The 10,773-nt window shown below is 34.5% G+C and overlaps 2 protein-coding genes across 4 annotated transcripts; both read right to left on the bottom strand.

Moving 5' to 3' along the window:
* Positions 1-847: 847 nt before the first annotated feature.
* LOC103501316 (protein SET DOMAIN GROUP 41) lies at positions 848-5,014 on the bottom strand. 2 transcript variants are annotated; one of them, XM_008464859.3, is made up of 6 exons: positions 3,975-5,013; positions 3,851-3,893; positions 3,670-3,770; positions 2,532-2,630; positions 1,268-1,907; positions 848-1,152 (listed from the first exon to the last, which is right to left on the bottom strand). In XM_008464859.3, the coding sequence occupies exons 1-6, from the start codon at positions 4,686-4,688 to the stop codon at positions 983-985; spliced, it is 1,767 nt and encodes a 588-aa protein (XP_008463081.2). In that variant the 5' UTR covers positions 4,689-5,013; the 3' UTR covers positions 848-982. The 2 variants fall into 2 exon arrangements, with proteins under 2 accessions (XP_008463081.2, XP_008463080.2); XM_008464858.3 differs by having other exon boundaries at positions 848-1,907; positions 3,975-5,014.
* Positions 5,015-7,120: 2,106 nt separating this feature from the next.
* Positions 7,121-10,498, bottom strand: LOC103501315 (uncharacterized). Of its 2 annotated transcripts, none has more exons than XM_008464857.3 (5): positions 10,155-10,498; positions 9,498-9,586; positions 8,930-9,107; positions 8,421-8,491; positions 7,121-7,393 (listed from the first exon to the last, which is right to left on the bottom strand). In XM_008464857.3, the coding sequence occupies exons 1-4, from the start codon at positions 10,344-10,346 to the stop codon at positions 8,426-8,428; spliced, it is 525 nt and encodes a 174-aa protein (XP_008463079.1). In that variant the 5' UTR covers positions 10,347-10,498; the 3' UTR covers positions 7,121-7,393; positions 8,421-8,425. The 2 variants fall into 2 exon arrangements, with proteins under 2 accessions (XP_008463079.1, XP_050938882.1); XM_051082925.1 differs by having other exon boundaries at positions 8,424-8,491; positions 10,155-10,437.
* Between the last annotated feature and the right edge of the window lie 275 nt (positions 10,499-10,773).

The following is a 10,773-nucleotide window of genomic DNA, read 5'->3' as shown; positions in this document are numbered from 1 at the left end:
TCACAAAATCTAACTACTGTAATATGTACATAGATATCACAAAATGTAATCTAACTACTGTAACGTTAATATTGTGTATATATCACAAAACCTTAACTAACCGGATATATGTGAAGGGGATAGAATCTTAAAGAAAAGACGGTGGAGAAAGATAACCGAATGTGTACAAAATCGAAGAAGAAATATAACCAGCTGTAAATTATTCAACCATTATTCAATCTCGGGAGATGAAGAATGCAAATAGAGAAGATTAAACATGAGAAATATAAACAGGAAAAAAAACCAGGAAGACAGAAGAGAAAAAATGGAGAAAACGGAGAAAATTAGATGAATATATACTTATTTAATAATATTACCATATTAAAACATATATTATTACATTATAAATATATTAAAATTATAATTAAGGAAATTAAATGAAGATAAAATGAGAAACGTTATTTAATTATTCCATTATTGAACACTAATTATCAATAATATAAATAAGAAAATTATAGGTATACAATTATTATAACAATAATGTAATTAAGAAAATAACTATTTATTAAAATGAAAAATTACATATATTAATGATTAATGCTAAAAAAAATTGATTTCCTATTTAAGTAAAAAGTATATAACTTAGAATAATTTCGAAATTTCGTAGCCAAATTAAATCTTCCCTCTAAATCTTTCGAAAAAAGAATAATAAGGCACGTTTTTTTCCAAATTGGGTCGTCAACAGATAATGCATTTGAAATTAGAGTAATAAATTTCTGATTGTGCGAGCCAAAATCCATTTGGGATTAATTTTCAATTACAATAAAGGGGAAAATTGGGAAGAAAAGCACAATTTTGTAGAAAAAAATAATGATGAAAGGAGGCCTGAATTTTATATCATTATTTTACATTTCTACTTAATAAGAACAATATCAATTCAAGTCATTTAAAATATTTTGAATCTGAGATGCCAAATGTGAATGATACCCATAACAGATACTTGCTAAATAGCCCCCATAGTATAAGCAATGGATCCCAAGCCCAGAGATAGATTCTCTCTCTTGATTTGAATCTTGAGGTTCACACTCAAAACAAATATCTTTAGTTTTACTACAAGCACATGAACGATCGATGCCATGACCACCAATATCTCCATCATTCGTCTTTGGCCAGCTGAAATCAAAGGGGTCAGTGAAAGCCTTCAAATATGGGCATCCATGAGTCAGAAAACTCCAACATTTTCTTGAAATAGAAGCAATGCAATTTGAAATGCCAATTGAAAACTCACGAAAATCAGCTTGAATACGCCGACCATGAATTCTACTCCCATTGAACTCATCGACCCATGAGCAGTTAGAGCACATTCTTTTTCCCAAAGGGAACCCCCAATCTGAAGTGTTAGTAGTAGTAGCCCATAATGAGCTGTGTCTAGCAAGAATAAGCAATGACTCTCCAGCAACAACCCAACAATTTGCGGCAGAAGCGATCAAAGATGGTTCAAAAAGAAAAAGATGATGAGTAGCACCTGCAAGGAATAAGGCGTATGCTGCACTTGTTTTGCTCATGGTAAGTGCATTGTGCCGATTTTCATTGTCTTTGTCCATTTCAGAACTCAAAGCCAATAAATCACATGAACGGACTTTGTAAGCGGATGTGAGAGCAGTGTATGCATTCAACAAAAGGAAGTGTGAAGGATGCAGCCTTAAGCTAACGGGCTGTTTTCCTTCCCCGTCTTCCACTTGCTCATCACGGAAACCAAAAGTAAGCAAGTTTTGAAGCTTCTCACAACATGATTCAGGAGAACCAATAGACAGGTACTCGGTAATGGCATTGTCAACATATTCATCTATTCTTCTCACTGCTGTGTCATGATCAAAGTTGCTAATGGGAGCCGAATCGAGCAATTCCACTTTGACAGCAGAGATTTCCTGAAGTAATGCAAATCATTAGACGCAACTTAAAAATAATATGAGAACAAATAAGGGAGAGCTCCAAAAATAACGGCAATAATATTCAAAGAACCAAAGAATCGCCAGAAAGCTTGTCACAAACAATTCGAGAAGAGGTTTGAGTTTTTAACGAGTTTTGTAAAAAGTTCTTTTAAAGTGAATAACTTTAAATTCTTTCATGTGTTTTAGTTTTTTATTAAAAAAAAAAAAAGAAAAGAAAAAGAAAAATTACACTGATGTTACAATCCACCATGCAAATTTGGAAAAGTGTTTTTAATTAATTAAAAGCTCTTCACTCTCTCAAATAGTACCAAGCTCTCGTTCTACTACGTTCATTTAAATGCTGAAGTTTGTTTTTTCGTTTTCTTTTTCCTCCCTCCAAAGTGTTATAAGTACAAGTATACTTAGAAACTTTTACATCAAACTAGAAAGTTCCCAATAGGCCAGATACATTTTTTATTATGTCAAAATTGATACCAAACTCATCCTAAATTTGATTTTTTTTTCATATTTGTGTTTGTTTTTCCACATTTTCTTTTACAATGGTGAAAAATTTAACAAAAACAATTTTTTAAGAGCTACCTATCTTTTAGTTTTCCTTACCTGCAAAGCATGGTCCACATAAGTTAGGGGCACGGCACTACATCGTTGGCAACTACAGACAAACTGATATCTTGACCACAACTCTGACTGCCTCCTTGCCTGAGAAAAAAACAACAAATTTCCCACAAACCTATAGCCAGTTATTTCATCAAGATTCCTCAACAAGAATAGACAATCAACAACAACATATTCCACAAGAACCGCATTCACTTACTCTGAAAATCTTTGAGTTAAAATATATACCAAGAACCCACTTGATAACAATTTCATTCATAGTTTTCTATATTTTAAATTTATGCATGTTTCCCCTCAATCTCTCTCTCGTGATTTTGTTAGGATACTACCTAACAAGAATCAATATTTGAAATATCTTGAGAATTAAAAAATAACTACAATATAATCCAAGTTTATGTTGGAACCCCCTCACTTGAGTGCCTCACCCAAGCTCTAGATTACTCCACAAGATAGTCTCCCCTTCACTCACTCGTCCTCTTACTATCTATAAGAAATTCAGTAACTAACTTTTTCACTTTCCATCTACTGACCCTTATACCCTAATAGTTACTACCGATTATCATGGGTTGGTTGAGTGGTAAAAAAGGAGACATAGTCTCAATAACTAACTAAGAGGTTCGTAGGTTCAATCCATGGTGGCCACCTACCTAGAAATTAATTTTCTAGGAGTTTTCTTTGACACCCAAATGTTGTTGTGGATTGTCAAGTGAGATTAGTCAAGATATTGGCTCGAACACTCGCAAATATAAAATATATATATATTCCTATCTAGGTACCGAAGAGGTTTTTACCTATCTTATAAAATCCTTGAATTCATGCTCAAATTCTAAAAACAAGAACATGTTTTCGAAAGTTACTTTATTAAGGTTTTTTTTTTTTAAATTTGACTTGATTTCTGTGATCATAAATAGAAAGCGAATGATAAGACATAGAAGCATATGGGTGGAACTAGTGTTTATAAGCTAAATTTTCAAAAACCATACACGGAACAGTTATCAACAAATAGGGCTAACGTAATAATGAAACTTGGCGTGTTTATATGGAGCTTGGTTAAGAAAATAATTCTCACTACGCAATATCATGAAAGAAAGCTAACAAAACTAAGATGTAGCTACAACAATACCTTAGGTTGCAACAGATCACAGTATGCGATTGTGACAGCTTCACCTTTCTTTATCCTCTTTATACTCCTAACCACAACTCTTGGACCATTACCCTGAAAATCTTCATCAAAATTCACATAAACATACAAACAGAGATAACACTTGCAACAATAAATTGAATGCAAACGTTAAGAAACGCACCTTCTCTCATGAAATCTAAAATGTTGCTACGAACATTACCCATCTGCCAAAAACATTCGTGCAAAATCGCTCACTAATTTCACGAGAAATGGAGACAAAAGTTATTCATAGTTCAAACAATTACTTGTCTACAAGTTCCTTCATCCGACACAAAATCAGTGCAGGAAGGGGCAATCCGGAACCTCGTAGTGAAGGAATCCGAGGGGGTTTCAAATCTGTAACAAGCATTGGGAGAACAACTGTGATTAATCCAGGAGAAGGTAGGAGCGTACACAGCGATTCCAATGGTTTGGCCGATGGAATCCTGAACATCAACGGCGTTGGTTAATACAAGACAGAGGACAGCCTCTTCTAAGGCGGTTCCAGGTGAAATATCAGCATAGATTTTCCTTCTGAGAGCGGCAATGGCGTTGGCTGCTTCGCGAAGCTTAAGGAAGACCTCGGAGCCGTTTTGGGGGGTCATCAATTTGTGTCGATTGGTGAGAAGGCCAAAGATGCGGTGGGGAGGAGGGGAGAGGGAAGGGGAGGGATGGGAGAGGAGGAGGTGGAGGTGGAGGAGGCGGAGGGAGGCGCGGAGGTCGGAGGTGTCGGATGAGGCGTCGGGGAGAGGGTGGATGGAGAAGAAGGCGGCGGTGAGGGGATCGGAATGAGAAAGGGAGCATTTGAGGGAGCAGTAGTGGAGGAGAGGGGAGTGAGAAATCGGGGGATTTGGGAGAAGGGAGAAGCAGGAAGAGCAGTGGGTGGAGAGGAAGGAATCATGGAGAGCGGAGGTGAGGGGAAACAACGGGGGAGTAATGTCTTCGGCCATTTCAATGTCTTCAAGCGCTCTCATTTCCATCTCCCCTATTTTGCCCAAAATTACTCTCCCTCGAGATTGGTTTTGTTATTATCAAAATTGGTGTTAGCTCTTCCTAACTCTCACTTCACCTACAAAACAATGTCCTTCTCCATCTTACACTGTCTCTCTTTATTCTCTCGCTCTCTCTTTGTCTTTCACACACTCTCGTTGCCTCTCACTCTTCACTATATTTTTACTATCGTTGGTTGCGTCGAAGTTGCTCCCATGGACATGTCAAACAAGAAGATGTAGATGAAGATGAAGATGAAGATAAACGTGTGAGGGAGAAGAAAAAAAAAGAGGACAGATACCCTAACTTCACACAATCATGACACTAGTAAAGAAGCATTTCACATTTTTTTCAAAATGGATAAGCATTTACAACATATTGCATATATACAATTAAATCTAGCAAATATTTCAATGAGACACCAAGTATTTGCAACATATTGCATATATAAGACATGCAATTTTGTAGATATCACCAAATTTAAATAGACAACATAGTAGTAGTAAGAGCCTATTAAAGATAGAATTTTGTTATATTTGAAATTATTTGTAAATGTTCCTATACACTTAGTTATGAAAAATACTTGGTGCATCATGTTGAATGATATAATATTAGATTTGTCTTTAGTCACAAGTTTAAGTTTTTTAGATCGGATAAGTGATTTAAGATGATATTAGAGTAGGTTATCTAAGAATATCGTGTGCTCAAACCCCTAGTTCAATGTGCATCATACTAAGTTGTCCAATCAAAATTTGCTATATAGCAAATTGTTCTTCTTTCTTTTCCACTTTATTTAGAATATTTAACTATTTGTTTGATGTGAATGATGAGAGGGAGATGCACAAATATGGATGCATCACGAAATGCACTTAAATATCAACCATTAATTATTATCTCTAAAAGTGCTACTAAATACAATAACCCAAAATAAAACCAAAGGTTTTTTAAAAAAAGAAAATTAATGAATACTAAACTTTTGATAAGTATTTTCTTCATTCCTCTCTCCCTTGCACTTCTTCAATCTTCCTCTCACACTTGTTAGAGTATAAGAAATTTTTTTAAAAAATGTTTAAACCATTGAAACCGTTCGATGGTTCATGTTAGGATGAAATCTATGTTTGACAACTTTGGGTCGGAAATATATAAAACTGAAATTTTTTTTTTTTTTATCAAATTTTAGTTAGCCAAAAAAATAATAATAATAAATGGAATCAACCAATAAAATATATACAATATGCATCATTGAATATATATATAAAAAAGTTGTGTTAGTCAAGTTGGTGAATAGGGGCTCCTCTCTTCCCCTCCCAACAAGCATGCCACTTTTATTGATGAACCAAAATTCAAGTTTACGAGACAATCGGTCTAAATAATCTGTAAATTTAGTTCTAGATTTCACAGATCCTACACTAGATTAATCCTTTTTGTTCAAATTTTCTATAAAATCGAGGGCACTTGTAGCTACTGTTCCATTATTCATCACATGTCTTGTCGAACGCTTGTGCTCACACTCCAAACTGAATCAACAAGCCATATATCACTCTCCAACAAACCCTCATGCTCGTGTTCATATCCACCTTCAACCGTCTATCACAAATACAAAGATCTAAGGAAAGGAATGTAAGTATTTATGTGTTGCTGCAGCTCCAATGTTTGAAGAGAAAGAACGAGAACAATCACAAATGAAAAGGCTAATTAGCCATGTTGATGTAATCATAATAAAAAAAAAAGTACCTTCGTGCAAATACATAGTAAAATATAGATGATCTTAATATTTATAATGTGATAACAAAATAATATAATACTTAAGCAAAATAAATGTTTTCTTTAAACTCCAACTATATATGAATTCTTTGTTTATATGAATTCTTTGTTTTCAAATTTCTATCCTACCAAAAATGTTCGAGGTAATTAGACTCTCCATCTCTTGGAAATTTTGCCAAAATTGGGGATGCTACCCGAATCGGTTCCATTTAAAATGTGTCAAATAGACGGTTTCTAGTTGATAATATATAAAACGAAGTTGGGGTTAGGCAGAAAAACATATTAAAAGAGACCAAACCACCCACGAAAATAGACGTTATAAGAGTCGAGATGGCGTTGTTGTAATTATCTGTGATCCTGCTTTTTCAACAGTTTGGCTCTGATTTCCCAACAAATCCCTATCTAAATCTTTGAGAATACCTAAGATCGTTCCCATCAAACAGTAGGAAATAACGCATCAAACTTGTAAAAAGCCGTTGCAATTCAAAACCAAAGTTATAACACAATAACATCTAATTGAATAATTGCAACAATTACATCACTCTAAAAGAACAATCACTCAAATTTAAAAATCAAATGTGTAACCATTCCCTACTACTTACTTATTACACATCTAACTCCAATTCATCTCCATAGCTGCAATCAGAATGAATGTCTATTTATCATGAACGTTAAGCATCTTATTGCAATAAAATGAACACAAAAATTGGGATTAATACGAACGTCTATAGTTACATTCTTCAAGTATTTCAATTACATACAAGTTTACAGAATTATCTAAAATGTTCTTCCTTTTCTTTTCTTTTTTTCATTTTTTTGGTTGGGGGGGAGGGGGGGGAGTTAATTTTATTGAAATTTCTCATCTATCATACCCAGAATTCCTGTTGAAGACATTGGTTTCCATTTCTTTAATTTCTCAGTCACATCTCCCCTGCATGTTCAACATCCCAGATTTCAGAAGAATAAATGTGTTCTTGAAATTTTTTAGTTTTTAGTATCAGGAAACTTCTCGGCAGAGTATTTCTGTCATACAAGCCAATTGATACAAAAGTAATACTTTTAATGTCAATTGGCATAAATAATATTGTTAATTATTGATCAACCTACATTCAAATAATTCTAAGATGTGAAAACTTAAGAAACTATAGATGTATACAAACTTCAAAATTTTAGAGTGTTTTCAAATCTTTAGTAAGGTGATTAACTTTGAAATTTTAATCTAAGTTCAAGATGAATAAACACTCCGAATAGACATGCCACGGAATACAAGATCATATTCTTGATGATCGACCAGATAACAAAATTAGTTGTCCACTTTTCAATTAATTAACAATGGAATAAGTTTATCAAGTTCAGGCAAAGAAGACCACGCTCAATAGAGCACTAAAAGGAAACTTTAAGGAAGTGTGTGGGATGCTGAGTTGAGTTGGTTATTATAGTTTGTGGGTTATAATAATTTATGTTTGGGGAGTAGACACTAGTTATAACTATTTTCTTACTACCCTGGCAGAAGCTGAGTGGAGAAAGATTAATAAAAAAGAGAAAGCCGGACGTGTGACAGTGGATACCAAACTTCTTGCAATGTTAAAAAAAGAACCAGGCACATGGACGACTGCCCCATGAATCAGAACTGGAAACTACTAAGGAAAGGTAAAGCCTAGGTCAACCACCAAGCAAGAGGCTGAAGACCCCAGAATTTACACTTTTACCTTAGCAAGCTGAATCCAATTTGATAGACCCTCTAAATGTGAGTTGTGTGCTTACTGTGTCTACTCCTTCACATGCATTATAAACCAATAAAGTATTTAAGTTTCATCTATTCATATTTACCAGAATGTGAATCTGAAATTACTAGCAAAAAATTGATTCTGATTACAGTTATGGATTTGGTTTGGGGTGCTAAATCTTTTAAGCATGCAAGTTTAGATAAACTCCTCAATCAGGGTATAGAATCTCACCACTGTTATTGCTTAACCTTCAGAGAATCTTCAATGCGTTGGATGAGCTCACGCGCAGCCAAAGCTCCTTCCTGAATATATGCATGTTTAAAATAAATAATAAATAATCTAAGCACAAGAAAATGAACGTCCATTTGACAGACATTTCAACAGGGAAGTCTAAAATGTTAAAAGACTGTTTGTGAGATAGCACTAGAACTAACAGAAAAGGCAAAATAGTTCTAGCCTAGCAAGAAAAAAGATGTGCTAATGTGATTAAATCAACGGTAGAGTAGAGATACAGTAGACAATGGTTTCGAGGAAATAAAGGATAAATCTTAATCGAGAATAATCACAAACTTTCTTGACACAACTAATCATTTGAAAACTTCCCATTTTAGTTCAACTTAAAAGTGAATTGAAATCGAATAACATTCAGAAACATATATGTTGTTTCTTCATGCATATAGAGTTATCGTACATTTGATATATCTCCAATTGGCTAGAGATAATAGAAAGCTTTTACTTACAAATCGGTCAAGGGGTTTTCCATCTTTGAAGAGGATGAATGTAGGTAATGCCTCTATTCTGTATTTATCAGCGATGGCAGGATATTTTTCAGTGTCTATCTTGACCACCTGGACTTTGTCAATCAGCGCTGCACTAACTTTTTCAAGAATAGGAACCATGAACTGACAAGGACCACACCTGCGATAGAGGAGCTATGTTTACTCAGTAATTCTTTTATTATTGAAACAACTTTCATTGAGTAAAAATGAAGGATTACACAGACATACCACATTTTACATTTTTACTCATCATTTACAAACATTACAGTACTTCATTCTACAAAAAAATAATCTGTTCCACGATCAAACCCCTATGCCTCATTTTCTCCTCAATAGTCAAGCACTAACATGCTCATTGATCCAGAGGAACAATAGCTTATTTTGAAATTATAGGTTAAAAATATGATTCCTACAGATTACCAATACCATTTCGAGAGTGAAGTGTTGAGATATACCACGCCAGCAATGCCCTTACAGAAAGAATACTTTGAAAGTTAGGTGTGTGCACAAGAGAGAGAAAGGGACTAACCAGGTTGCATAGAAGTCGACTAGCACAGGTTTGTCAGAGTTGGCCAGTAAATCATCAAAGGAAGAGAACGTTTGGTTCTTTGCTTTGACCTACAGAAGTTCATACAAGTTCATCGTTATTCATTACAGCAATTTTAACTAAAATTATCATCCATTTTAAACAAACTACTTCAGAATCAGGAAAAATACGAATGCAGCAGTTGTGCTTTCAAGAGGACGAAGCACGAGATAAAGGGAAATGTATCTTGCTAACTACTCGGTGTGAACAATAATGCGGAAAACTACTTAAGAACTGAAATTTGGAATGAACCGGAAAATAATAGTTAATCCTAATATGTAAGTAGATGAGCGAACTCCAATACAATAAATGAACCATATAGGTTCTAGTTGTGCGTAAGGAGGCAGTAAACACGGATACAATCAAGATTCAAATAAAAGGAATTCCAGAAGTAAAAGAAAAACAACGAAATCATATCACTTTGGTTCTCCAGAACGTGTATAGTTAGAATTAAGCGAAGAAACCTAAAAATTAAGAATAAGCCGAGGAAATTTAGGCGCGAAATAAATGGAAAACCCATGGATGACAATTTCTTCACTAGTTGCTCGTTTAAAAGGAAAATATATATATATATATATATATAATAAAAGAGAATATTACCAGAGGAAGGGTTCGAGAGGGGGATGGAGGTGAAATCCGAGTGTTTCCAAGTCGAAAACGTCGAAGCTGAAGAGGTAGGTGTAGAGAGGAGGAGGAAGAGAGTGCGGATGAAGAAGAATGGTAGGCAGGCAAGCGATTGGAGCGGTGGGAGGTGAGGAGAGGATAAGGTGAAGTTGAAAAGGAGGCGGCCATGTGAAGGCTCTCTCTCGGCTCCTCCAACAATGTCGATAGAGGAATTATGACGTCTGTTTTGGGTTCAATCGGACAACGCAAACAACTAAGTGAAGGGGAAAATTGTAGTTATTTTGTTGGTGATAAATCAGAAACGTTGGATGAATGGAATGAATCTGACGGCTGTGGATCATGGTATTAACTTTTGACTCAACTCGTCAGATCTACAAACAAAATATAAAACGAAAAGTAATTTAATGATGAAACCATACAAACACTTTTCAATTTTTTCAAAATAGTTTTTTCTTTTCTTATCTTTGTTATTGCTTACCGTAATTGTAATGAATCCTGGCCGACAAATTTAAATATATATGCTTATTTTATAAAATATTTTTTAATAACCCAATTACTTTGCATTTAAAATATAAAATAAAATAAATGTGTTCCA

This window comes from Cucumis melo, chromosome 3, assembly GCF_025177605.1.
Source record: "Cucumis melo cultivar AY chromosome 3, USDA_Cmelo_AY_1.0, whole genome shotgun sequence".
NCBI classification, from domain to species: Eukaryota; Viridiplantae; Streptophyta; class Magnoliopsida; order Cucurbitales; family Cucurbitaceae; genus Cucumis; species Cucumis melo.
The sequence above is the reverse complement of the archived record's forward strand: the minus strand, read 5'-3'. Positions and strand labels throughout refer to the sequence as shown.

Coding starts and splice junctions, on each gene's coding strand:
- LOC103501316 (XM_008464858.3), bottom strand. CDS start 4,688: ATGGAAATGAGAGCGCTTGAAGACATTGAAATGGCCGAAGACATTACT. Junction 2,631..3,669: donor GTGATCTGTTGCAACCTAAG/GTATTGTTGTAG, acceptor TTTTTTTCTCAG/GCAAGGAGGCAGTCAGAGTT. Junction 1,908..2,531: donor ATGTGGACCATGCTTTGCAG/GTAAGGAAAACT, acceptor GCATTACTTCAG/GAAATCTCTGCTGTCAAAGT.
- LOC103501315 (XM_008464857.3), bottom strand. CDS start 10,346: ATGGCCGCCTCCTTTTCAACTTCACCTTATCCTCTCCTCACCTCCCAC. Junction 9,108..9,497: donor GTCGACTTCTATGCAACCTG/GTTAGTCCCTTT, acceptor CCTCTATCGCAG/GTGTGGTCCTTGTCAGTTCA. Junction 8,492..8,929: donor GAAAACCCCTTGACCGATTT/GTAAGTAAAAGC, acceptor GCATATATTCAG/GAAGGAGCTTTGGCTGCGCG.